The sequence below is a fragment of the Trematomus bernacchii genome, unplaced genomic scaffold (genome assembly GCF_902827165.1).
Source record: "Trematomus bernacchii unplaced genomic scaffold, fTreBer1.1, whole genome shotgun sequence".
NCBI classification, from domain to species: Eukaryota; Metazoa; Chordata; class Actinopteri; order Perciformes; family Nototheniidae; genus Trematomus; species Trematomus bernacchii.
Genome location: NW_022987614.1, coordinates 699,043 through 723,240, shown reverse-complemented (window position 1 = coordinate 723,240; position 24,198 = coordinate 699,043). Strand labels below are relative to the sequence as shown.

The following is a 24,198-nucleotide window of genomic DNA, read 5'->3' as shown; positions in this document are numbered from 1 at the left end:
GTGTGTCGGTGTGTGTGTCAGTTTGTGTGTGTGTCTGTGAGGATCGGTGTTGTGGCTGCTGTCAGGGTGATAGACCGATAGGGAGGGCTGCAAATCCCCAGAAACGGTTCCGGTTCAAAGGGGTGGTTACAACTGACAGAGCAGAAGAGATAAGAGGAGAGAGATTACAGAGAGGATTTCATGATTTATTGCATTTGTATCACATTTATTTCCCACTTTTAATTTGGATATACTGTCATTTGCCATCCTCTTGTTTTATGTTTGCATATTTATATTTCTTTCTTCTATAAAAAAACAATATTTGTCACATGTTTTACACATTTCTATTAATCTACAATGTGCTTGTTTAAAAACTGCACAGCTTTTCCACTTTTAATTTGGAGTCATTTTAATCAGAGTAATTTGCCATAATCTTGTTTTAACTACGTGTTTGAATATTTCATATTTATTGTAAAAAATATATATCTCGCCTTTTTTACCTTTTTTACATCCTGGTTCCTCTTTCCTGTTTCCCTGTTATTCGTTTTTTTATAGGATCCACACAAAAAATCCTAATATGAGCAGTTTTTAAGTTAAAGGGCAACAAAATAATATCGTTTTCATTAATTTGCATATATATATAAATGTTCATGATATAGCTTAATGCATCTGTGTTCATTAAGCTATATGAACACAGATTCATATTTCCCCTCTGGTGGGACGAACAAAGGTATTTTGATTCTGATTCAAACAAAACGTGTAAAATAAAGAACTATTTTGAAGCATTTAAAACAATTAAAATAGTGACATCTGTTGGCCAACCCATGGTAATGCATTTTAATGGTTTTATTAAATGCAATAGACCCCACATATACTTATTCTAAATGGCCCCATATTACATTATTATTACATTACATGTCACTTGTTAGACGCTTTTATCCAAAGCGACTTACATACTCAATACTGTGCGCAATCCCCACAGGAGCAATTTGGGGTGAAGTGTCTTGCCCATGGGGTTTGAACCTTTGACCCCCTGATCCGAAGACCAACGCACTAGTCCACTGCGCCACACGCCTCACATATGTCTTCTTCTTTTCTTTCTCTCGTTGTTTTAAGCATAATGAGGCCCTTAACGTGGCAATATTACGTATATTTGATCGTACATAATGCCTTAGGATTAATTACATTTTCATTCACGCGCTGAAAGTACTTTTGTTGTTTGAAGACTGAACATTCAGGAGGAGTTTTTATTGGTCGTATTTTTAAGGCAGGAGTTCAAACAACAAAACCTTTTACAGATTGTGTTTTTTCCAGTTGTTCAGCTTCCTGTTGCAGTAGTGTGTGTTGAACAGCAGAGGTCCTCCTTCACCACCATATCTGAATGTTGTTGATGTTGTGAAGGTGGAAGGTTTCATCCCACTGCTTCATCTGTAGTTTCTGGACGGAAATGTCCACTCCCTTGACCAAAGGCCGTGAGGATGTTTGAGAGGCAACAGAAAGAAATATTAAACATCCTCCCACACTGAAACTTCCAGGCTTCGCAGGGTGAAGATAATACATGCTGTGGATTTAGTGGTTGTGTACATACAGTCAATTTTAGAAATACAACTTTGCACTTTTAAACTGCAAACCACTTTGACTGAAACTTTAAAATAATACCAAACTGATTTTTAAGTATTTGAAATGTTGAAATTAATGTGAGGTTAAATTATCCCAGTTGTTAATTTTCTAATTTTAAAGGTAGGTAAGTTTGAGAAACCGGCTCGAGATCGCTAGAATTTGAAAATACACAACCGGAGAAAATCTGCCACTTCCTTACAGAGCCCCTCCTCCAACACACACGAACGCGCACATGACCAATGAGGGCACGAGATAAGTTTGTGCACAGATGGAAGGCTGACAGGCAGGTAGGCCATCCAGTTATTTTAGCCGGGCCGGCTGAAATGATTGGTCGTGCTTTTTACAGCGCCACGGCTTCCACAGATGACATTTTTGTATGGATTTTTTGTCAAAGCACTTAAAATACTCATTGCTATCGGGATGTTAAGAGCATTCCATGGAATATAACAAAAAGTGTATCTCGAGCCGGTTTCTCAAACTTACCTACCCCACCTTTAAGAACTATGGTGATTTTATAACACACCATGACAGGAGAAACAAAGCCTAAATAGCAAGGAGGTAGGAATGGATACACAGGTCCAAAAACACTGTAACAACCAGTTGTAAATCACCAATCTTGTTATTATTTGAGCAGTATATCACATCCTTAGTCCAAGATACTACAGCTACAACCATCATCCAAAACTCACCTACCCCTAACCCTAAACCTTACTTTATTGAAATAATGGCTAGACACATTCCCTCTAAAAATGTGAGGGAAAGTAAAGGAAGTAATACATTCAAGACAAATGAGACACACGCTCTCATCGAAACGTTTGTTGAATTAAAACTCCAACCTGCAACACCCTCACTCACTTCCCCTGCCTCACACACACGCAGACACACACTGCCTTGGCCCCATGTTCCTTTCAGTGTGTGCCTCCTCTCAGCTACTGACTGAACCCCCTTTGTTCGGCAGTGACCCTCTTAAGCGCAGGTTGAAGCCTGCAGCCATTCCACTTTGGATTTTCCATGGAATATAACAAAAAGTGTATCTCGAGCCGGTTTCTCAAACTTACCTACCTTTAACTTTTGTTTTATTCAAAATTAAAAAATAATGTACAGTGCAGGAAGAGGCGGAAAACCCATTTGGCTATTATGAAGCCTCATGTTAATAAAGTTAACATTCACATTGTTGTAGAGAGCACAAGATTAATATACAAAATATAATATGAATGACATAGTGGTGGCATAAAGCAACAACAATAACATGTAAATGAAGGAAACATGATACAGTATGTGTGGATTTGAGTGTGCGCTTGTTTGTGAGGGGGATACTGGTTTATACACCAGCATTGAAAGCTAAGCGATAGTCATGTTAAATGTCTCTTTGAGTGAAACAAAACAAAACATAAAAGGTAATACGACATGGATGCATGGATATCATATACAGAAAAAAGCAGTTTAAAAATGGCAGATAAATGGTCTTTGAGGGGTTTTCTGTAACGTGTTATAGAGGGAAAGGGTGGGAAAAGGCATTCCACAATTTGGCATCCCTAAATCCATTGACTGATACTTGACTCACAAGTTAAACACAAGTGATGAGACCATGCTTAATGTAATTTTAATCTAGGGATTCATGTAAGATTTCAAGAGAAGAAAAGTCGAGAGATAAGCGAGATGTTTCAATGTTGAGGAGTGTCTCTTTTAGTTTCAAGGTTTTCCACGGAGGCATTCTCCCTTTCAACAACCTATTAGCTACTGTGTGTGTGTGTGTGTGTGTGTGTGTGTGTGTGTGTGTGTGTGTGTGTGTGTGTGTGTGAGAGAGTTTTCTTTTTGCAGTTTGTGTCCATGCAGTGTATCGTGTGTGTGTGTGTGTGTGTGTGTGTGTGTGTATGTGTGTGTGTGTGTGTGTGTGTGTGTGTGTGTGTGAGAGTTTTCTTTTTGCAGTTTGTCTCCATGCAGTGTATTGTGTGTGTGTGTGTGTTTTCTTTTTGCAGTTTGTCTCCATGCAGTGTATCGTGCGTGTGTGTGTGTGTTCATATACAATATGTATACGTGACAACATGATACATGTATGTTTATGCAGAGGGCTTATGTGCACCTATGAGATGGAGAAACACATCAATTTGAGTCAACACGAATTCGAGGTCAATGCTTTATCACCAGGAGTTGCTATGGAAACTACTCATTCTCATGTGCATGCCCTTCAAACATTCATTTCACTGGTTTATGAAATTTCGTTTTTTCTTCCAATCCCATTCGGTGAGATATGAAGCGATACAGACGTTGAGCAACGGGATGCTTTGTTGGCAGAGTACCAAAGTAAAAGCCAAAGTTTGTGTCTCCTTTTAACATAGAACTTATGTAAAATGTGACCTTTAGGGACAACAGTAAATAACACGGCTGGTAAACAATAAAAGGCACCACCCCTCCCATTGAGCTACACTGGTGTAAGAAGAGACAAAATAAACTGCTTCTATAGTCGTTACTGCACCGCCTTAAGCATGCAAGAAGTCACTATGCAGGAACAACAGTGCATACTTGACCTGTGTTTACTGTGTGTGGGGTGACTGTGGCCTTATGTCTATGAGGGTATTAAAAGAAGAATGGAAATGGAGTTGATGATTTGGCAGCAAAGTTAATAGAGGTCAAATGACTACATGCTAAATGCTGTGTAAGTCTAACCTTTACATTTGAATAGGGGGCTTCAACATGAGAGAAGTCAAAGTCAACTTGATTGAATAGTCTATCCTTTCAAAATCAAACAGGAACATAGGCCATTTACATGCACGGAAACCTATAACACACTACAGGAAAGGGGAAAACCCCAAAAAGCTACTTTAATTGAGTGTAGTCAAAAACGTTTCCACTATATTCTGCATTGAATTCACAGTTAAAGGTAGGGTAGGTAAGTTTGAGAAACCGGCTCGAGATACACTTTTTGTTATATTCCATGGAATGCTCTTAACATCCCGATAGCAATGAATATCTTAAGTGCTTTGACAAAAAATACATAAAAAGATGTCATCTGTGGAAGCTGTAGTACTGTAAAAAGCACGACCAATCATCTTAGCCGGCCCGGCTAAAATAACTGGATGGCCTACCTGCCTGTCAGCCTTCCATCTGTGCCACAAACTTATCTCGTGCCCTCATTGGTCATGTGCGCGTTCGTGTGTGTTGGAGGAGGGGCTGACTTCCTTACAGAGCCCCTCCTCCAACACACACGAAGGCGCACATGACCAATGAGGGCACGAGATAAGTTTGTGCTATCATTGCTATCGGGATGTCAAGAGCATTCCATGGAATATAACAAAAAGTGTTTCTGAAGTGAATTACCTACCCCACCTTTAATTTGAAGACGAGTGTGTTGAGTGTGGGGTGAGCAATAAGTCACAGTGATGTCACATTTGAATATTTTATTTGACAAACAAAAAAATTGGGTTTGGTTTTACAATTCAAACAAGGAAGTAAACTGAGAGGAGAACAACTGGTAAAAGGGTTGAAACAGCAAGAATCCACAACCAGATCAACTTGACCGAGTTGATATCAAAGAAAAGACCTGAATTGTATTATCACCTGTGTTTTCGTAGACTTTCGCAAAATGGCTATTTATCTGTGAATACAAAACATACCGGTCATTTGGTTGTTACACAACAAGACGACCACAGGATGAATCACTGTGTTGTCGCAGAGACAAACCGTAGTTAAAGACTTGTCTTTTACTAAAAGAGCTTTGGCAGTCATAAGAGATCGTCTGTTACATTAGGAGGTGTTTTTCTTCTTCAATAAAATATATTTATTGGAACAAACTCAACAACTACAGAAACAGAGAAAGCAAGCACTTTTCAAAATCACCAGAAACACAAGATGATATATTATCATTCAAATAAAATTTCTTTACATCAACAAAAAGAGAAGAGAAATTGGCATCACCCTTTAAACAGAGCATTTCAATATCCAGCCATAATCTAATACAGTTTTAAAACACAATGGATATCCATAATTTGAAAAATAAGACTGAAGCTTGCATGACAGTAAAGCGAGATGATGCTTTGCAGAATATACAATAAACTTGTGGAGTGAAATTCTTAAAATAAGCGTAATATAATATACATTCTGATAATATCCACACGGACACTTTGGTACTTTCTGTGCTTTGACTCAAGGGCAGTTGTGCTCTGTCATTTTTAAACAATCGACTCACTTTAAAATAACTTCTGATTCAGATAATGCCCCTTTCTATTTGTTTAAAATATATTATATTCTGTGTCGTCTGCTAAAAATAAAAGGATATTCATCGTAAATGTTCTTTTTTTCTTTGAAACCAAATCAAACACGTCTCTAAAAAACTACTCCAGGATGTTACTTAAATTACTTGAAGACATTTCTTGCTTGTTAGTGTGAAGGAATGCATGGAATTGCCGCGAAACAGAAGCGTGAATGCTGCAGATTTGATCAGGAAAACAGGGATGAGTTGCAGCTGATAGCGGCACCTCGTCTCTTCAGAGAAACTGCTGGTTGAGCGACCTGGCTGACTCGCCAATGTTTTTCCCGTTAATCTCTGCAAACTCGAAACGGTACATTTTCAGGAAGCACCCGTATTTCCTCTTCCTGTTCCTCTTCGTCAGCTGGCTCTCATTGGCCGGTGCACAAAAGCAACAGCAACGACACTTGAGTCTTCACATGCAAAGAGCACAAGATAAGAACAAGAGCGAAAACCCGGCCAGCTCCAGCTGTTTAAATCCCCCCCCCCCGAAACACTTCTGAATTCAGCGTAAACCAGGCCTGAGTGAGCAGAGACGGTCAAAGTCGTTTTTCTATTTGCTGTCGCAGCTTGTAAACGCCACTGTCTTCAGCTCATGACCACAAACCGCTACTCTGCTTTGTGGCAGTAAATGTCCTTCAGTGCTTTCAGCTCTTCAATCAGGGTCTTGTTTTGGTTTTCCAACACAGCCACGCGGTTTTCCAGACATTTGACATACTCTTTCTTTTTCCTACGGCACTCTCTGGCTGCCTCCCTGGAGAGGAAAGAGAGGGGGGGGGGGGGGGAGATGTTTGATGAAAATGCAATTTAGTCCCCAGAAACAATGCAAGCTATGCAGAATGCAAGGGAGTGTTATTGTTCAGCTGCTCCTGCTGTTATGTCCGTATTCTCCCTGACAACCATGTGTTTATGTGCGTCAGTATTTCCCTATATCAATCCTGAACAATCAATAAAACATTTGCACATCCATAAAAGCAGTTCGCTGCAGCTTTGACCTTATGCAGTATTTCTGTCTTGTTGTTTTGGCAAACTACTGTCGAGACACTTTCACTGTTGACCAGTGAAATCACTTTCATCCCAAAATAAGATTCCCTAATTGGAGAAATAACCTCTTACAGAGTGGCTGCAGGATAGGAAGTAAGACTTTTAAAGCCATAGAGAGGTGCAGGAATGAGTCTTTTTTTTTTTTTACAGCTAACGGTTACTTCTTCATCTTGAACTCAACGGTTTTGTGAATGTGTTTTTGATTAGACTCTGAAATGAGATCTATGGTTAACAAAAGCTTTTATCACCGTGGTCCTGCCTGACTCTCATCATACTACTTCCCTGATGGCTCCCACAGGATTGTTGACATCCTCGTGGATTCATCTTCTTATTATAGACACATGCATTTCCAAACATTTGGTCTACCTATGTTGTAAAATGTATTATCTCTTTGATTTACACACGGCATCTAGTGCACGTCTGTCCGTCCTGGGAGAGGGATCCCTCCTCTGTTGCTCTCCCTGAGGTTTCTCCCATGTTCCCCTTTAAACTGTGGGGTTTCTCTCTGGAAGTGTTTCCTTGTACGATGTGAGGGTCTAAGGACAGAGGGGGTCGTATTGTCATACTGATATTCTGTACAAACTGTGAAGTCCACTGAGACAAATGTAACATTTGTGATATTGGGCTATATAAATAAACATTGATTGATTGATTGATTGATTGATTTAGAGATTTTCATACTTTGTTTATTTCTCAAAGATGTGTCTGGCTAAAATTGGCTTCTATGTGTCTTAAAAATGACGGATGCTAATTGAGACGACTTCACGCCGAACGTTAGCCACCTTTAGCTTATCGGAGGTGGCGTGAAGTCATGTGACCGTGCTGCAGTTCCTTTAGTGGTGTTAATATTTGCAGATGATCGTATACCTGTGGATCTTATTTTCTGCAATTTTCCACAATCCAACAAAACAATCCCATTGACTTTTCGTTACAGGAGCTTTTTTATTATAATTTTTGTATGTTTAATACTTTTGTATGCATGCTTCTTAGTTAACATTAAGCTGTCTTTGGCTCTTTTCTGCTGCAACAATGTAACGTTCCCCTCTGTGGGACTCATAATTCTGATTCTGAACCTTCCGGATCAAACACATCATCACTGCTCCCCTCTATGAGCACTCTAAATACTCTTCCTTGTGATGAAGTCTCAGTGTCTGCATTTTTTTTATAATTGTTTAATGAAGCTCATTTCCCTTCATCACCACCAGCAGCAGCTCCTACCTGTTTTTCATCAGGCGGACCTCCCTCTTGAGGGTGATGGCTTCAGTGTGTGGTGGGGGGGGGCTCTGCATGTTGTCGGGTGACGCAGCCATCATGATGCTGTGAGCCAGGCCCGAGTTTGGTGAACGCAGCTGATAGGCAGGGATGTCTCCTGTGGCAGCTGTAGGGGAAAGATGCATGAAAACATTAACAATCCACAGTCCGGTCACTTTCTGTTGCTCTTATTTCTCTTAAATAATAAAAAAACAGGATTCACAAACCTTTATTTTTCTCAAATGTCTCCAATTTTATTCAATATCTCTTTAAAGTGGACCTATCATGCTATATTTGAATAATATAGTGTAGGACCATACCTATATAAGGCATATTTATACTTTTTTTTTTCAAAATACCAAACAGATCATGCATTTTAGCCATGCCTCATTTTGCTCAATTTGACATTTTTTAGATCTGTTTTTGCAAGGGCTGATTCTGTGAGAACAGCACCACCTACAGGCCTGGCATATGTACTACAGCGTCTCCAGCGCTTTCGAACGGCAATGGCCGTGGCTGTCTCCTCCTGATTGGTGGAGTTGGCCCAATAGCCGTAGCGCCACCGTCCTGACGTCAGGACAGTGTTCAAATCTGGATCAGTTTTTATCAGATCCGTTGCAGCCCCTTTTTTTAGAGATTTGGGTATGGAGGAAAATAGAGAGGGTTGTGTTTTCTGACACTTGGTGAGTTCCCTGGAACACCGGGGACACATATTCATGTAGAAAAGACGTACAAAAGTGCATTTTGCATGATAGGTCCCCTTTAAACACAGAATGCATTTTCAACTTTGAATGAAAGTTAACATGATTTATTTTCACCAGAGGTTGTTGGAAAGCAACTTCAGCCAAGAGCTCTTACCCGCTCTCTCCTTCCTGCCTGAACAGATTCATTTCCTGTGACAACAACTGTCTAAATGAACAGGTATTTGCTCTCATGACGTGTTGAAAAAATGGTCTTCATTTGCGTCTTTGTCAGAGGTTATTATCACACAACACAATATTGCATGTTACAAGGCTGCAATTAAAAGCGTGAAGAAACATAATGAAGAAATGAAAAGACCATGAAGAAGTGAAACCTTTGACTGAATCGTGCAGTTCCTCTAATGTCCACAAGATGCTGGCTCCAACAAAATAAAATTCCTCTTTTTAAGATACACTACTATTCAGTTCCACATGTACGGGTCTCAACACAGCACTGTTGGTTTTTAGCAGTACCTGTGTGCACTAATAAATACATCCTGCTCTTGAATCACCTCATGTATGATCAAGGATTCATCTCAGTTGGTGTGTGCTGCCGTTAACCTGTAGTTTAAAGTCAGAAACAGTGCTTCTGATTCTTAAAAAAAGCTGCTTTCTGGATGTGGTTGACGTGCTGTTTTGAGTTGAGTCATCAAAAAAAATGACTCAACTGTGAACAGCTCTGCCTGCTGTGCCTCGACATTTCAGATTTCTCTGCTTCACTTTGTTCCTGAGAAGTTTCTCCCCCTCTCTCTTCTCCACACACACACACACACACACACATTAAGAAGCAGGCACAGCAGGTGTAAACACACACACACACACACACACACACACACGCACACTCACACACGCACGTCTCTCTCTCTCTCTCTCTCTCTCTCTCTCTCTCTCTCTCTCTCTCTCTCTCTCTCTCTCTCTCTCTGTCGTTGTGATAACAGAGTGACTTGCGCTGACGTCAGTGTGTGCGTCTCACTCGCCCGTTTTGCATTCTCTCTCCCCTGCCTGGCCTCGGTTCCAGGAAACTGGAGTGACGTCAAACCGACAACTATCTTAACCCCCACCCCCCCCCCACCCACCCCCCCCCCCTCTCTCTCTCTCTCTATAGCCTTTCTGCCTGACAGCCGTCTCACAGAACAGACTCTATGCACGTGTGAGTGTGTGTGTGTGTGTGTGTGTGTGTGTGTGTGTGTGTGTGTGTGTGTGTGTGTGTGTGTGTGTGTGTGTGTGTGTGTGTGTGTGTGTGTGTGTAACAGCGGGAAACACACTGACAGGAATATAGTTGAGCAAACTCACCAAACGCTTTTTCTTTTTGACCTGCTTTTAGTTTCATTTAAAGGGAAACAGAACCCTAAACTGTCCTAGTGTTTGTCCTGTGGTGAAATAGGAAGGACAGAATCATGCGGTGTGCAACATTTCACAATGCACTAAGTAAAAGTTTGAAAATCATTTCAAATGTTGTGGAAAAAGTGTTGCTCTTACACTGGGAAAAAACCGATCCAAATACCATAACAACATGTTCTTTTCACCGCTTGTTTGCAGGTTGTAACCCTAGAAAAACATAGCTGTGAAAGCGGCATAACAAATCTACAAGAAAAGTGACTTAAAGAAACCTGAAAGAGAGGAACTCTACCTGACTCAGTCTCATCCCCGGTGACAGCCATCTCTTGTTTCCAATAATCCAGCCCAGCGGCAGCAGAACACCTCAGCACAGAAACTCTTTTTATTCTACCTTTAACAACAACCTCTTGGTCTCCTCTCCTGCCTTTCCCCTCTCCGCTCTGCCCGCACCACAGTGTTCGCTCGTCAACTTTGCAGCGCGATTACAATTACAGGCATTGACATCACGGTGACATCATCGCTGCCTGCTGAAGTCAGTGAAACACTCAGGATTAGAGTTCCTCCCCCCCCCCACCCCCCACCCCCTCCCCTACGTGGATCAGACGGGCGAAACACAATGTGCGCTAGGCAGAGAGGGAGGAGGGAGGAAAGGAGGGAGGGAGGGAGGGAGGAAAGGAGGGAGGGAGGGGGTTGGTAGTGGAGTATTTTTAGCATTGAGTGACGCAACTAGAGAGACGCTCGACAAACAAGAGGATATTGTGTCCCAAGCGGCTGCCGTGCAAACTGTTGAGCACCGTGATTGGACTTTTTGTTGTTGAGTCTTTAGGAGGGACGACAGAGACATTAAAGGTAATTACTTTAAAGACGTCACAACAGGTCCACAAAAACCAGGTTTCAGCATAACAGTTATTTAATAAAGCCTGTGTGAAGGTGTGGGAAATCTATCAGATGGAACAACTAACATATATATTAAAACTTTAGACTGATTAATTGTTCTATTATTAAACGTTCAGGCTCTGCTATTACTGTATATTATATAAAAGGAAGTGATCCAAATGTCCCCACACCTTCTGAATCATCCCAGTATATCACAACTCTCCCCCATCCCCCCCCTTTAAAAAAAAAATATTATTAGTATTTTATTTGTATTTTTTTATATATATATTTTTTTTTTATCAATATTTCTTAGTTTTATTTGTTGATTTTTTGCATTTTCTTGTATCTTAATTGTAGTTTTTTTCTTCTTTCTATGTATAAACTGTGTTGATACAGTCGTAGTAAAAATGGAAACACAGTAGGCAAAATGAAAATGTGTATATAAGATGCCAAAACGTACGTAAAAACAGAAATAATATATATATTTTCTGTTTAAACCACCGTTGACTGATGGGTTTTGCTGGGAAATTCTCTGCCACACAGGAAGTGATGCGATATTTCCGATAACTACAATAGTTTTATTGATATTACCTCAGCCCCAGACCTCAGATGAACTCTTACAGGATTTGTGGCAAATCAGAGTGGAGCCAAACAAAGTTACACTGGTCTAAACACTGAAGCGTTGACTTTAATTAAATGTATTATGTCATCAGATTTCACATAACTGTATAAGGTTAGTTGAAAGCAATAATATCAAGTTTGAATAAAAAATATTAGGTTCAACTTAATATTATTGCTTTCAACTGACCTAAAAACAGTTATGTGAAATCTGTTGACATAATCCATTTATTTAAAGTCTTTCTTTGGTACCCAGACAGATTCTAGAAAGCTGGCAGGTCCAGAGCAAGACCACTAATTCACAAATCCTGTTAATGCTGGTTTTTGGATTTCAAATACTATACTCAAGGAGAGACCAAAGCATGTGTTCTTTGAGTGTTGTAGAATAAGTGCTAGGGTAAAATGTAATATACTGAAATAGAGACGTGTCAGCTCACTTCTGACTTGTATTATTGATACTGCACACTTATCTGTGTTTAAGTCATTTCCAATCTACTTAAATTCCAGTATTTCTTTTCTGACGCTCAGTTTTTTCAGTATTCAGTGAGCTGAAATGATATCCACGATGACAAGGTCTTTGTGTTTATGTAAATGTAAATGTTGTATCCTTATCCAGATACATGTTCAAGGATATGTCACTATGAAAGCTACAGGGTTCATAAACTTTTTCACCAATGATTTTCAATGACTTTCCATGACTTCTCCATGATCTTTACCTAATTTTCCATGACCAAAAAATTACTCTTTCTCAGCAGTACCACTGAAAATTGTTTATTTTAACATGGAACAGGATATAAGGTCTGCATATGAAACATGTTGTGCCTATCTAAAACAAATCAAATAGGCTTACTAGCTTCTACACGCTAAAGCAACTAAAATCTCTCACCAGCAAAACACCTCGTCAGTTAAATGCCATTTTATGTTTCATTACTACACGATACAGTATTTATTATCGTTATAGTATTAATATTTCGGCGATTAGCTAAAATATAAATTATATTTGATGCAACTTTAGTTAAATTTCCATGACTTTTCCAAAACTTTGGGAAAAATATTATTTTCCATAACTTTTCCAGGGCCTGGAATTTGCATTTTGAATTTCCATGACTTTTCCAGGTTTTTAATGATCGTAAGAACCCTGAAGCTAGAAAGTCTCAACAACAGAGGTTAAATGTTAGAGAAACCATACCAAACCACAAAAAGGGACCGATAGAAACCTGATCAAAGCCTTCTCTGATTTAATAACCATTGTTATAAAACTGATCAAAGTTGTTTCATTTAATAGTTTCTTGTCAAATGAAGACACCTTAAGAACACCTGTTATTAGAAAATAGTTGGTGCTAGGATAAAGTCAACCAGTATACTTTGTCATAATAATATTCCTAATCATACGGACATTATTAAAGAGTGAACAAAGAGTGTTTTCTGCCTTGCTGTTAATGTACTGGCTCCAATGGTTGTGAGTGTAGCCTGTACATCATCTTTGACACAATCCCTCATTTTTCTCTTGGTGTTAATCCCATGATTTCAATTGAGGATTATCATGTTCAATTGGATTCACATAGATTTTCATTTCGGCCTCTATCTTTCCCATGTCAGCGCAGGGATACATGTTATTCCTCATGGAAGTAATCAGGTTCCTTCCATGTTCCACAATGCAATTCTTGAGGTGCATATTATTATTATTAGTCAATTTATTGAACAAATAATTATAACAAAAAGAAGCAAAATAAAAAAATAAAAAAAACGTTCAAGGTATAAAAAAAAAAAAATTCTCAGATAGTTTCTGTCATGTTCAAAAGGGGCAAGAAGAAGCTTAACAACGTTTCTGGTCCTACCGGTGTCTGTCTTCCCCTTTCGCCCCTTCCCGTTTTGCCCCTTCCCAATTCGCCCCTAAATTATTCCCATCTCGCCCCTTCCCAATTCGCCCCTAAATTATTCCCATCTCGCCCCTTCCCCATCTCGCCCCTTCCCAATTCGCCCCTAAATTATTCCCATCTCGCCCCTTTCCCATCTCGCCCCTTCCCCATTCGCCCCTAAATTATTCCCATCTCGCCCTTTTCCCATCTCGCCCCTTCCCAATTCGCCCCTAAATTATTCCCATCTCGCCCCTTCCCAATTCGCCCCTAAATTATTCCCATCTCGCCCCTTTCCCATGCTGTTGTTGGGGCTTCATGGGACAGGGGGCGAAATGGGAAAGGGGCGAAAGGGGAAAGGGGCAGAATGGGAAGGGGCAGAATGGGAAGGGGCAGAATGGGAAGGGGCGAAATGGGAAGGGGCAGAATGGGAAGGGGGGAAATGGTAAAGGGGCGAAATGGGAAAGGGGCAGAAAGGGAAGGGGCAGAAAGGGAAGGGGCAGAAAGGGAAGGGGCAGAATGGGAAGGGGCAGAATGGGAAGGGGGGAAATGGTAAAGGGGCGAAATGTGAAGGGGCAGAAAGGGAAGGGGCAGAAAGGGAAGGGGCAGAAAGGGAAGGGGCAGAAAGGGAAGGGGCAGAAAGGGAAGGGGGGAAATGGTAAAGGGGCGAAATGGGAAGGGGCAGAAAGGGAAGGGGGGGAAATGGTAAAGGGGCGAAATGGAAAGGAGCAGAATGGAAAGGAGCAGAATGGGAAGAGGCAGAATGGGAAGGGGCAGAATGGGAAGGGGCGAAATGGGAAAGGGGCGAAATGGGAAAGGGGCGAAATGGGAAAGGGGCGAAATGGGAAGGGGCGAAAGGGGAAAGGGGGCGAAATGGGAAAGGGGCGAAATGGGAAAGGGGCGAAATGGGAAAGGGGCGAAAGGGGAAAGGGGCAGAATGGGAAGGGGCAGAATGGGAAGGGTGAAATGGGAAGGGGCAGAAAGGGAAGGGGCAGAATGGGAAGAGGGCGAAATGGGAATAAACCGGTCCTACCCGCTCTAGCATGAATTTTTCTTAAAAATAAAAGATTAGGTCATCGTCATCAGCATCCGTGATATTGGATTCATTGTTTTAAACAAATACTTTTTTTGTACAAAACAACCAGAAAGAAATAACTTTTACAATGACAAGAAATAGCAAGCGTGAGTTCACAGGTCCTGCTCATGACCTATGACATTTTAAATCATCTGAGTCCTACCTTGGAGGAGCATCTGTCCTCCCTGGATGAAGATCTGCTGTTGGGCATCTCCGGTTGGATAGGAGCTACCCACCGTCAGGGTCTGGGCACCCCCCCCCTGAAGGGCCTCCACTCCAGGGTTCAACTGGATGGCTCTCCCCTGAGAGATCGCAACTGTGTGGGGTCAGAGGTCAGTGATTACTAAACTGCAGTTAAAGGTGGGAAGTAGTGGAGTACAAATACTTCGTTACTGTACTTAAGTACATTTTTCTGGTATCAGTACTTTACTCCACTACTTATTTTTCTGATGACTTTATACTTTGACTTCTTACATTTTGAACCCAAATACCTGTACTTTCTACTTCTTACATGTTGAACACAAATACCTGTACTTTCTACTTCTTACATGTTGAACCCAAATACCTGTACTTTCTACTTCTTACATGTTGAACACAAATACCTGTACTTTCTACTTCTTACATGTTGAACCCAAATACCTGTACTTTCTACTTCTTACATGTTGAACACAAATACCTGTACTTTCTACTTCTTACATGTTGAACCCAAATACCTGTACTTTCTACTTCTTACATGTTGAACACAAATACCTGTACTTTCTACTTCTTACATGTTGAACACAAATACCTGTACTTTCTACTTCTCACATTTTCCAAACAGGCTGGTTCCTTTAGTTTGAATGTGTGTTTGGTGGCGTGATCATTATTATTTAGAGTCATTGCGTGCCTATTGATTTGAACACGATCCGTGTATCCATCATTTCCTGGTCTTCTCTAAAGAAGAGGGACCAATGAAAACGTTGTCATGTTGCCGTTGTTCAGCATGGAAAACATTCATTAGCTAACAATGACATTATTGTTCTATTAATATAAAGGGAGGTCAGGTACTCTTTAAAACAGCTGCTAGTTATGGGTACTTTTTACTGAAGTACATTTCAAAGTCTTTACTTTGACTTGAGTAAAGAAGTTTAGTCAGTACTTCTACTTTTACCAGAGTATTTTTAAACACGAGTATCTTCTACTTGAGTAAAGGATGTGTTTACTTCTACTTACACCAGAGTATTTTTAAACACGAGTATGTGTGCTTCTACTTGAGTAAAGGATGTGTGTACTTCTGCCATCTCTGGCTGCAGTTAAAGAAAACTCATAAGCAAGTGGGAGAGCTCTTGAATCAGATATTAAGGGTTTAAAAAACGAAAGCTTCATTTGTGTTTCTCATAAAAAGTGCGAGACGAATCTTCAGTAGACATGACATAGTCTTTAGTAAAATAAAATGTTTCATATATATATTTAAGCCAGCAGTAATATACTTTATGAGAGAAATAAATCAGAACTCTGATGGAGAATTGAAGCAGGACATATTTTGTCACCAGGCTTAAAAATGTGTTCCTGCTCAGGGCAAGTGCAGCAAATAAAATGGATTATTTTCTGACAACAGGGCTTTTGGAATATGCTGGAGCTTGGATTTGTGCTTGTGGTTGTTATGCATGTTCTCCATGGCAACAGCACCAAGGCTGATTACTTTTGTATTCGGAGCCATTTAGTGAACTGATTAAAAACCTGCGATTTAGCCGAAGGCCTCGTCTACCTTGCTACTTTTTACAGGAAATTCAATATTTACATGGTCACACTGACCTGATGCTGGGTCACTGGGACCCTGTAATATTCCTACTGGGACATGTCTCCATGCTTTAATGTTCAAAAAGCTCTTTATTTCTCTCATACTGTCTGTGCTGCAGCACCTCTTTTCACCCTCTGTCTGAAAACCAGAGCCCAGTCTGCTCTGATTAGAGATGTCCCGACCCTTAGTCTATCACGTACAATGTGTTGGAGCGCTAGCCAATAGAGTGTTATATAATTATGTCAGTATTAGGGATGCTCCGATCGATCGGTGCTCTCTAAAAATGCCGGTCGCGAGAGCCGATCGCATGACGTAAAATACATGACACTTTTCTCTGTGCGCGGCAAAAGAAAGCTCGCCAAAATGGCTTCACCCAGTCTGGCAGTATTTTAAGGTGTCCGAAAAAGACAATAAAAATAGCGGTATGCAACGTGTGTGTGAAGCAGAAATCCTGCAGCTCCGCAAGCTGTGACGGACCGGTGAGCGGAGCGAAACACACACTAAGAGTTAGACCTAACACACTTAGCTATTTTATCTACCTCTGGAACAAGCTAAACTAGTTATAAATATATTTATTCTTCACTGTCGGGTCACTCATTACTGGATCAGTGAGCTGCAGGAGATACTGACGGGCTGTCAGGAGAGGAGAGCGGGGGAGAGAGAGGGGGAGAGAGAGGCGGAGAGAGAGATAAAGAGAGCGCTTCCGCTCATTTCTCCCGTGTTATTCTCCAAAGTGAATGTAAACTTGAATAATGTACTTCATTTGAATGTAATAATTATGTTGGTTGTTGTTTGTGGAAGCTCCAGTGAATGAGCCCCATTATTAACTGAGTTTTAAACATCACTTTAAATGGAAGATCCCCATAGGCCCGCCCACTCGATCGGGATCGGCGATCGGTATCGGCCCCAAAATTGGCGATCGGAGCATCCCTTAGTCAGTATGTTCTGGTAGTAAACAAAGGAGTCCAATGGAGGCGTTTCAGGGAGGGGGGGGGGGTGGGGGGGGAGTGTGTGGAAGAGAAACACTGGGATTTTTAGCCTTTCCAGACCATTTACATGCACAAAAACCTATTTAACAAATTACAGGAAAGGAAAACCCCTAAAAATAATAATACGGCCTAATTAAGTTTTTTATCAATCTGTAAATTATATGATACTTGGTTTATTATCTGGGAAGGGAGGAGTAGTATTGATTTAATGTAGTCTTTGCTATATGGATGAAGTTTGATTGACTGGTACTAACTATACTGTCCTGCGCTGGTCTGGTAGATGGAGGTGGGCACTGTTGCTTCGGCAGCAGAGACCACCACCACCTCCTCCTCCATCTTCTCCTCTTCGATTTTAGCAACGGCCGGTGAATCCGATGAAAGCTCATTCAGTATTTTTCTGCAGGAGAAGAGAGGTCAAATAAAGTGAGTCCACAGAGACAGTTCAACATTATCAAGACGTAACTCTTCACACATCATCATGTTGAAGTCTCTCACCGATAAGACGGACGCCTGGAGAGAAGCACCCGCCTCTTCTGAGTGTCTGCTTCTGATTGGTCGGGCTCCAGCTCTGCGACACTGGCAATCTGAAATATAAAAACAAGCAGTATTTAAAAGTAGTCCAATATGAATGTTGGCAACCTCTCTGGTGATTTGTGCTATCACTGAGTGGTGTTGCTTTCCCACACAGGGCGTTTGCGAGTAAACTGGGATGTATTTCTCATAAGAAATGACGTCAAAGAAACAATTCTCAACAGAGTCTTTACAGCTCATGCCAAAGTGACCCAAAGGGCATTGTTGGAACAATAACAAACATGCATTTTGAAATGATTACTTGTCATGAATCAGTAAGCTTTTATGACACACACTGGTGCGTAGTTGTTATCACACAAAGGCTGCTTTGGCCCTGTTAAACGACAATGTCTGTGCCAAACAAAGGAGGAGTCTGATGAATGCCAGGATAAATACATGCTTTTATTGATAATTATGGGAGTGGAAGTTAAGCATATGGTTGTCAGGTTTTACCATCGCAAAGCAGAAGTTGATAAAAGAAGCTAAATGAGATTAATTGTGTCATATTTCGAACTATTATTTGCCTGGGAATCCGCCTCCAAATGTTGAAAGCAAATAATAAACTGGTTTAACACTACTGAGTCAGTGACACAGGATATTCATTTCTATGACAATTTAAATATTACTGTGAAATATCAGCCAATACCACAGTTAAATGGAACTTGTTATTGATGAAACTCACTGATATGAGCTACAGAGTAATTGGAAATCAGTCAACAAAACCACTTTGATGTTGACGTCTGTATTTTCACTTAGTTCACAGCTTTGATCTGCGTTGTGACCTATTTACATGTAAAGATACTCTTTTCATGAAACGACAGAGTATCCTGTGCTCTGCAAATCATGTGAGAAAATCGGCTGCTCCATGGTCACAGATTTTGGGGCAGTGTAGGAGCCAAATGTAAGGTGTTGACCCCATTTCTACTAGGTTTTCTGTCGCAATTTCTACGCTACTTCAGATCAGAAATCACACTTGCACTACTCTTCCCGATTGGACTGTTTTTCGCCTGTGTTTTCGCAAAAAAAGGTGTAACAAGCAGAAGTGGAGCAGTATTGTTTTTAGTGCGTCTGCCTGCCAATACCCGCAACAGGGAACATTTTTCATTTCGCATCCAAAAACTATTTTTTTCAAGTGCTGGAAATACTGAAACACCTCCACATTGTTTAGTAGAACAATCCCATAGTGACTTTTGTTCAGTGTTACCCAGTTTCTCCTGCCCAGACGCAACATCTCCTGAAGGTTAGACTGAGGAGCTCAAACCTCATACACATCAACAATCCTATTAACACATACTCTGCATAACTGGTACGTAAATACTCATTCACTATCACACTCACTTTGACATCACAACTTCCATTTTTGTAGACAACTGTTCTCATTATTTAAAGGGGACCTATCATGCAAAATGCACTTTTGTACGTCTTTTCTACATGAATATGTGTCCCCGGTGTTCCAGGGGAACTCACCAAGTGTCAGAAAACACAACCCTCTCTATTTTCCTCCATACCCAAATCTCTAAAAAAGGGGGCTGCAACGGATCTGATAAAAACTGATCCAGATTTGAACACTGTCCTGACGTCAGGACGGTGGCGCTACGGCTATTGGGCCAACTCCACCAATCAGGAGGAGACAGCCACGGACATTGCCGTTCGAAAGCGCTGGAGACGCTGTAGTACATATGCCAGGCCTGTAGATGGTGCTGTTCTCACTGAATCAGCCCTTGCAAATCCAGAGCTAAAAAATGTCAAATTGAGCAAAATGAGGCATGGCTAAAATGCATGATCTGTTTGGTATTTTGAAAAAAAAAAAGTATAAATATGCCTTATATAGGTATGGTCCTACACTATATTATTCAAATATAGCATGATAGGTCCACTTTAAATAAAACTCAAGACATTAACATGAGGAACTTCCCATGTCTTTGTTCTTTAGCTTGAGACATGATGTGAACAGGCTTGAGACTCAAAGGGGGTAGTTTGGATGTTTTAAAGTGGGGTCGTATAAGGTACTTATCCATTGTTCGTGTATAACCCATTGTGGATGGAGGTTGGCATGCCCTTCATTTCAAGAAACAAAGTCCTAACTAGTCCTTTAAAAGACAAAAGACAACTTAATAAACTCAATAAAGGTTTTTAGTTCTGGGAGCTAAAGTGTTAATGGAGTCTGGTGGCTTTGAAGGGAGATTACATGTATACTGTATAATGGGTTCAATTCCATGTAGATTTCAGTAGATTTGGCGTGAAATGACTTGAGACTCATCTTGATTTTTGTCAAATCCTTTCAAATAAAATACTTGAGACTTGAGAAATGGCCAGAACATGTCCTCGATTAGTTGATTCTTGACTTGAGGCCTGACAAAAAACGAACATAAAATCTACTTCGAAACGTTTTTGTTGATCTGTGGCTTCTTCCTGGTTTCCTGTGTGCGATTTGTTTGCATGACCACCCTACAATTGTTTTGTACATGTATCTACTAGCCTCTTATGCTGGACTGGAATCAACACTTCATTTGTTGTGAGCCCGTTTTGGGGGACGGTGCCCCATGGTACTGGACTAATTGCTGTGAACATATTCATGTAATGTATTGCCTCTGATGACCTATATGTTGTAATGTGTCAACGACTTAAAAATAAAGTATGAAAAATATATAATAATTTGAAGCTGGTCCAGATCATGGCCGATGTGTCTGATGCTCTCACCTGGACGGTCTGGACGGGGTGGGGCCTGTATGACGGAGGTCTGAGGGGCCTGGATCACCCCGTGGACCTGAAGCATCTGACCGTCACTCAGCTGGACCACCGTCACTCCTGGAGACCCTCCTTTCACCGACACCTGGAGGCACAACCCAGACCATCACGCTTTTAAAAAACAAAAAACTATATTACCGCAATAACATTATGTGGTAGGTAAAAGTACAGAAACTGAATCTCAGTCAACAATTATAGACTGGAATGTTGTATCATAAAACTAAACATGATATGCTGAACTTATTTGAGACTTTTCCATGAACATCCAAGTGTGTTGTTTTTTTAATGAATTTTAGCATGTAAAGTGTCTTTGAAGACCCTGAAAGGTGCTCCTATAGATGAAAATGTATAAAGTGTGCAGACACTGACGCCCTGCAGGACCCCTTCTCCTTCTCTGTAAATGAAATGTACTTTGTCTACCTGAGCAGGATCTGCAGAAGAGGAACTGTCGTCACTGTGGTTTCTCCTCTCCATCGGAAGTCCTTGAAACTGCCGTCCAACTGAGGAGACACTGAGGCCGTCCATAGTCCCTCACCTATAGACAAACTGACAGAAAAAACACGTTCCTAATGTTGTCTTTTCAGGATCACACCCAGAATCAGAATTTCTTTATTAGTCCTACAGCGGGGACATATATAGTGTTACAGCAAAAGTGGCATAGCAGGTAAAAAAGGCAAGCAATAGCTAAATATAAAAGCAGACATTGGTATGAAATAAAACAAATAAAGACAAATATGTACATAACCATGGCAAAAAAGATGTGTAGCAGCAAATTAAGTAAACTGAGTGATATAAATAGCATATTAAAGTATAGGGACATCAAAAATACGTTTAGGGACATTTATGAAACAATGTATTATTTACATAAAGTGATTAAAGCACTGTACAATTGCAAACAAGTGTTTATATTGCATATAAATGGTTTTCTGGTCTTTGTTTTCTAAGCCACCTCAAAGTAGTTATTTCATGTCAGTTTCATTGATATTGCATGTAAGGTTTCCACATGTCAAGAACCAAAGTTCAGTGGAATTTAGAGTTGAAAAGTTGTCATTTTTCTAGAGTCCTGATTCTAAAAACATTATTAAAAAACACATACTCATATATGTTAATGAAGATCTTTCCATGAAATGTGTTGTCAGAATAGCTGAACACAATGAGGACACTTTGAATTCAGTCAAATAGACTCCAAGGGTTTGTTTGTGAGTCAAATACATCTGAATGAAGATCTCTGTTGGCACTGATTGTCTATTCAGTGTGTGACAAATCCATTCCTCATGCTCATTTTGTGTGGCAGCCACCCGGAGGGGCTGGCAGACTAAAATAACATTACACACCTCGAGTGACGAGAGAGAGAAGGGATCAAATTGTTTTACATGTGTTTTTGAATGTACACATAGTTTTTAGATACTGACTTAGTTGTAATGGTATAGGTCACAAAGACTGATGTCAACACCAACGTCACAAAAACCAGGAGGGTCGTAGTCCAACTATTTCCAAAATGAACACATGTGGGGCCCTTATTTTCAACCACAAGGGCTTGATAAAGGTTTGTTCTAACGCGTTCTCAAAATAAGTTGTCTACTATCCGGAACTAAGAGAAGCGAAATGTCCCTGATAATGCAAATATGTAATCCAAAGAGATTACAAATTAGAACAAGAACAGAAGAAGGCATTCTTTATTTATCTCCAATAGAGGAAAGTCAGGGGATAATAAGTATGCCTTCTAAAGTAAAAAGTAAAGCAACATCTGTGGTAACTCATGGTAAAGTTACCTAAATATAATGTTGGATGGTTGAATCTATGACAAATAATCGTATATTTAAAGGTTTTTCCCTTTTATTTTGTGTCAAAAAATAATACATCTGGTAAAATAAATGTAGTTGAGTAAATAGTAAACGTTTTTAAAGTTTCCACTTCGTTTTTTTTACGGTTTTAGCATATAATGTGACACTGTATATCATTTTATTTACACTATTTAGACACAACCAAAGTTATATCTAAAACGGATTTGGAACAAAAATCGTTGATAAATATTTTTATTTTGAAAAGACAACTTCCGGTCTCCATCTTCTTTTTCTCTAACTTGACGCGTCTCTGTAAACTTGAACAGAAAGGAAACAGCCTGAGAACATTTTTTTAACTGCGTGTTGACTCGCTGATTCATGTTGTTAAAGTACAGTTTTAATGCAAAGTGTGGCCTCTTAGACGTGTTTTGCACATAGAATCTTCTCGAGAGGCAGTGAGAAAATTGTGACAGCTTTGCAGTGACTTACCGAATAATACGTAGTTTGACTCGTCACTACAGTAATGACAGCCCTGCTCACGTCAGCGCTGATGATGCTGTGCCCAAAATGTCGACCAACGGCTCACTTTATGGTCAAAGAGTGGCGAGGTTCCTCAAGATGAATCACTCCCACCTACTTCCACGTTCGTTATGCACTTCGTTAACAACAAGCGAAATAATTGTCTTCCTTGTATTTTTATATGTCAACAGAAATGATTTTACAGCAAAGTAGCACATCGTTTTTCAGTGTATTGGAATGTATTGAAATAAATTGCTTTAACGAATATGTTGTACTCGGTTTTGGACCTAACATGATTGTTTACAGAGTTATTATGAGTAGCCTACGTATATAAAGTTAGACTGCAAAATGGATGATTATCCGTAAAACGAAGGATATTTTAGTAATCTGTAACGGGAGAACGTAAGGCAAGGTAAGGCACGTGTATTTATGTAGCATATTTCAACACAATTTCTGAATTTATTTAAATTAATGTAATCCCTTTTATATATACAGTCTATGATCCCTTTATGGTCAAGAGGGGCGAGGTGCAGTGAGATTATTCACTCCCACCCTACTTCCGTGTTCGTTTCACATTGCTCTTCGTTAACAACCATAACAAAAAACTGTACCTCGCAGTTGCACAAATGTATTATTATAAGTAAAAGTTAAGGATATTTTTAGTAAACTGTAGAAGAACAAATTAGGCAAATCAAGCCACTTTTATTTATAAAGCACATTTCAACACAAGGAATTCAAGGTGCTTAAAAAAAAAACATAAACAAATATGAACACAAACAAATACATTATTAAAATGCCTCTAAACACATTCAATTCCAGATAGATCTGAATATTAAAACATATGAATCGACCTTAAATAACCTTAATGTCTTCCAACATATCTATCAAACTAAAGGTAGGACAAGATAGCAATACAAGAACAAAAAGTAATGTCAATTTAAACAATAAACATAATTTAAGTCTGCAATAATAAATATCTGGCAAATTTCATAGCCATTTTTGACCGTATTTGTGTGTTTTCCTTTCTATGGTGAATCACATGTTTACAGACAAGAGTAATGTTGCCATCTGCTGGCATAAAACGCAACAACACTTTAAAATAGCAAATGTGCAAAGTTATGTATTTATTCCAGCATTTAGGATGGATTTTCAAGCATTTTCTAAA

The 24,198-nt window shown here is 40.0% G+C and overlaps 1 protein-coding gene across 3 annotated transcripts; it reads right to left on the bottom strand.

The window, feature by feature from the left end:
* Nucleotides 1-4,982: 4,982 nt before the first annotated feature.
* On the bottom strand, nt 4,983-23,086 carry crema (cAMP responsive element modulator a). 3 transcript variants are annotated; one of them, XM_034132081.1, is made up of 8 exons: nt 23,004-23,086; nt 21,151-21,276; nt 20,704-20,815; nt 17,908-18,001; nt 17,667-17,809; nt 14,807-14,959; nt 8,108-8,267; nt 4,983-6,599 (listed from the first exon to the last, which is right to left on the bottom strand). In XM_034132081.1, the coding sequence occupies exons 2-8, from the start codon at nt 21,253-21,255 to the stop codon at nt 6,455-6,457; spliced, it is 912 nt and encodes a 303-aa protein (XP_033987972.1). In that variant the 5' UTR covers nt 21,256-21,276; nt 23,004-23,086; the 3' UTR covers nt 4,983-6,454. The 3 variants fall into 3 exon arrangements, with proteins under 3 accessions (XP_033987972.1, XP_033987970.1, XP_033987971.1); XM_034132079.1 differs by having other exon boundaries at nt 6,326-6,599; nt 17,908-17,996; nt 20,683-20,815; XM_034132080.1 differs by lacking the exons at nt 14,807-14,959; nt 17,667-17,809; nt 17,908-18,001; ... (1 more) ...; nt 21,151-21,276; nt 23,004-23,086 and adding an exon at nt 10,511-10,798 and having other exon boundaries at nt 6,326-6,599.
* Nucleotides 23,087-24,198: the final 1,112 nt, after the last annotated feature.

Coding starts and splice junctions, on each gene's coding strand:
- crema (XM_034132081.1), bottom strand. CDS start 21,255: ATGGACGGCCTCAGTGTCTCCTCAGTTGGACGGCAGTTTCAAGGACTT. Junction 20,816..21,150: donor CTTCTGCAGATCCTGCTCAG/GTAGACAAAGTA, acceptor TTGTGCCTCCAG/GTGTCGGTGAAAGGAGGGTC. Junction 8,268..14,806: donor AGGACAGATGCTCCTCCAAG/GTAGGACTCAGA, acceptor TTTCCCCTACAG/CTGCCACAGGAGACATCCCT.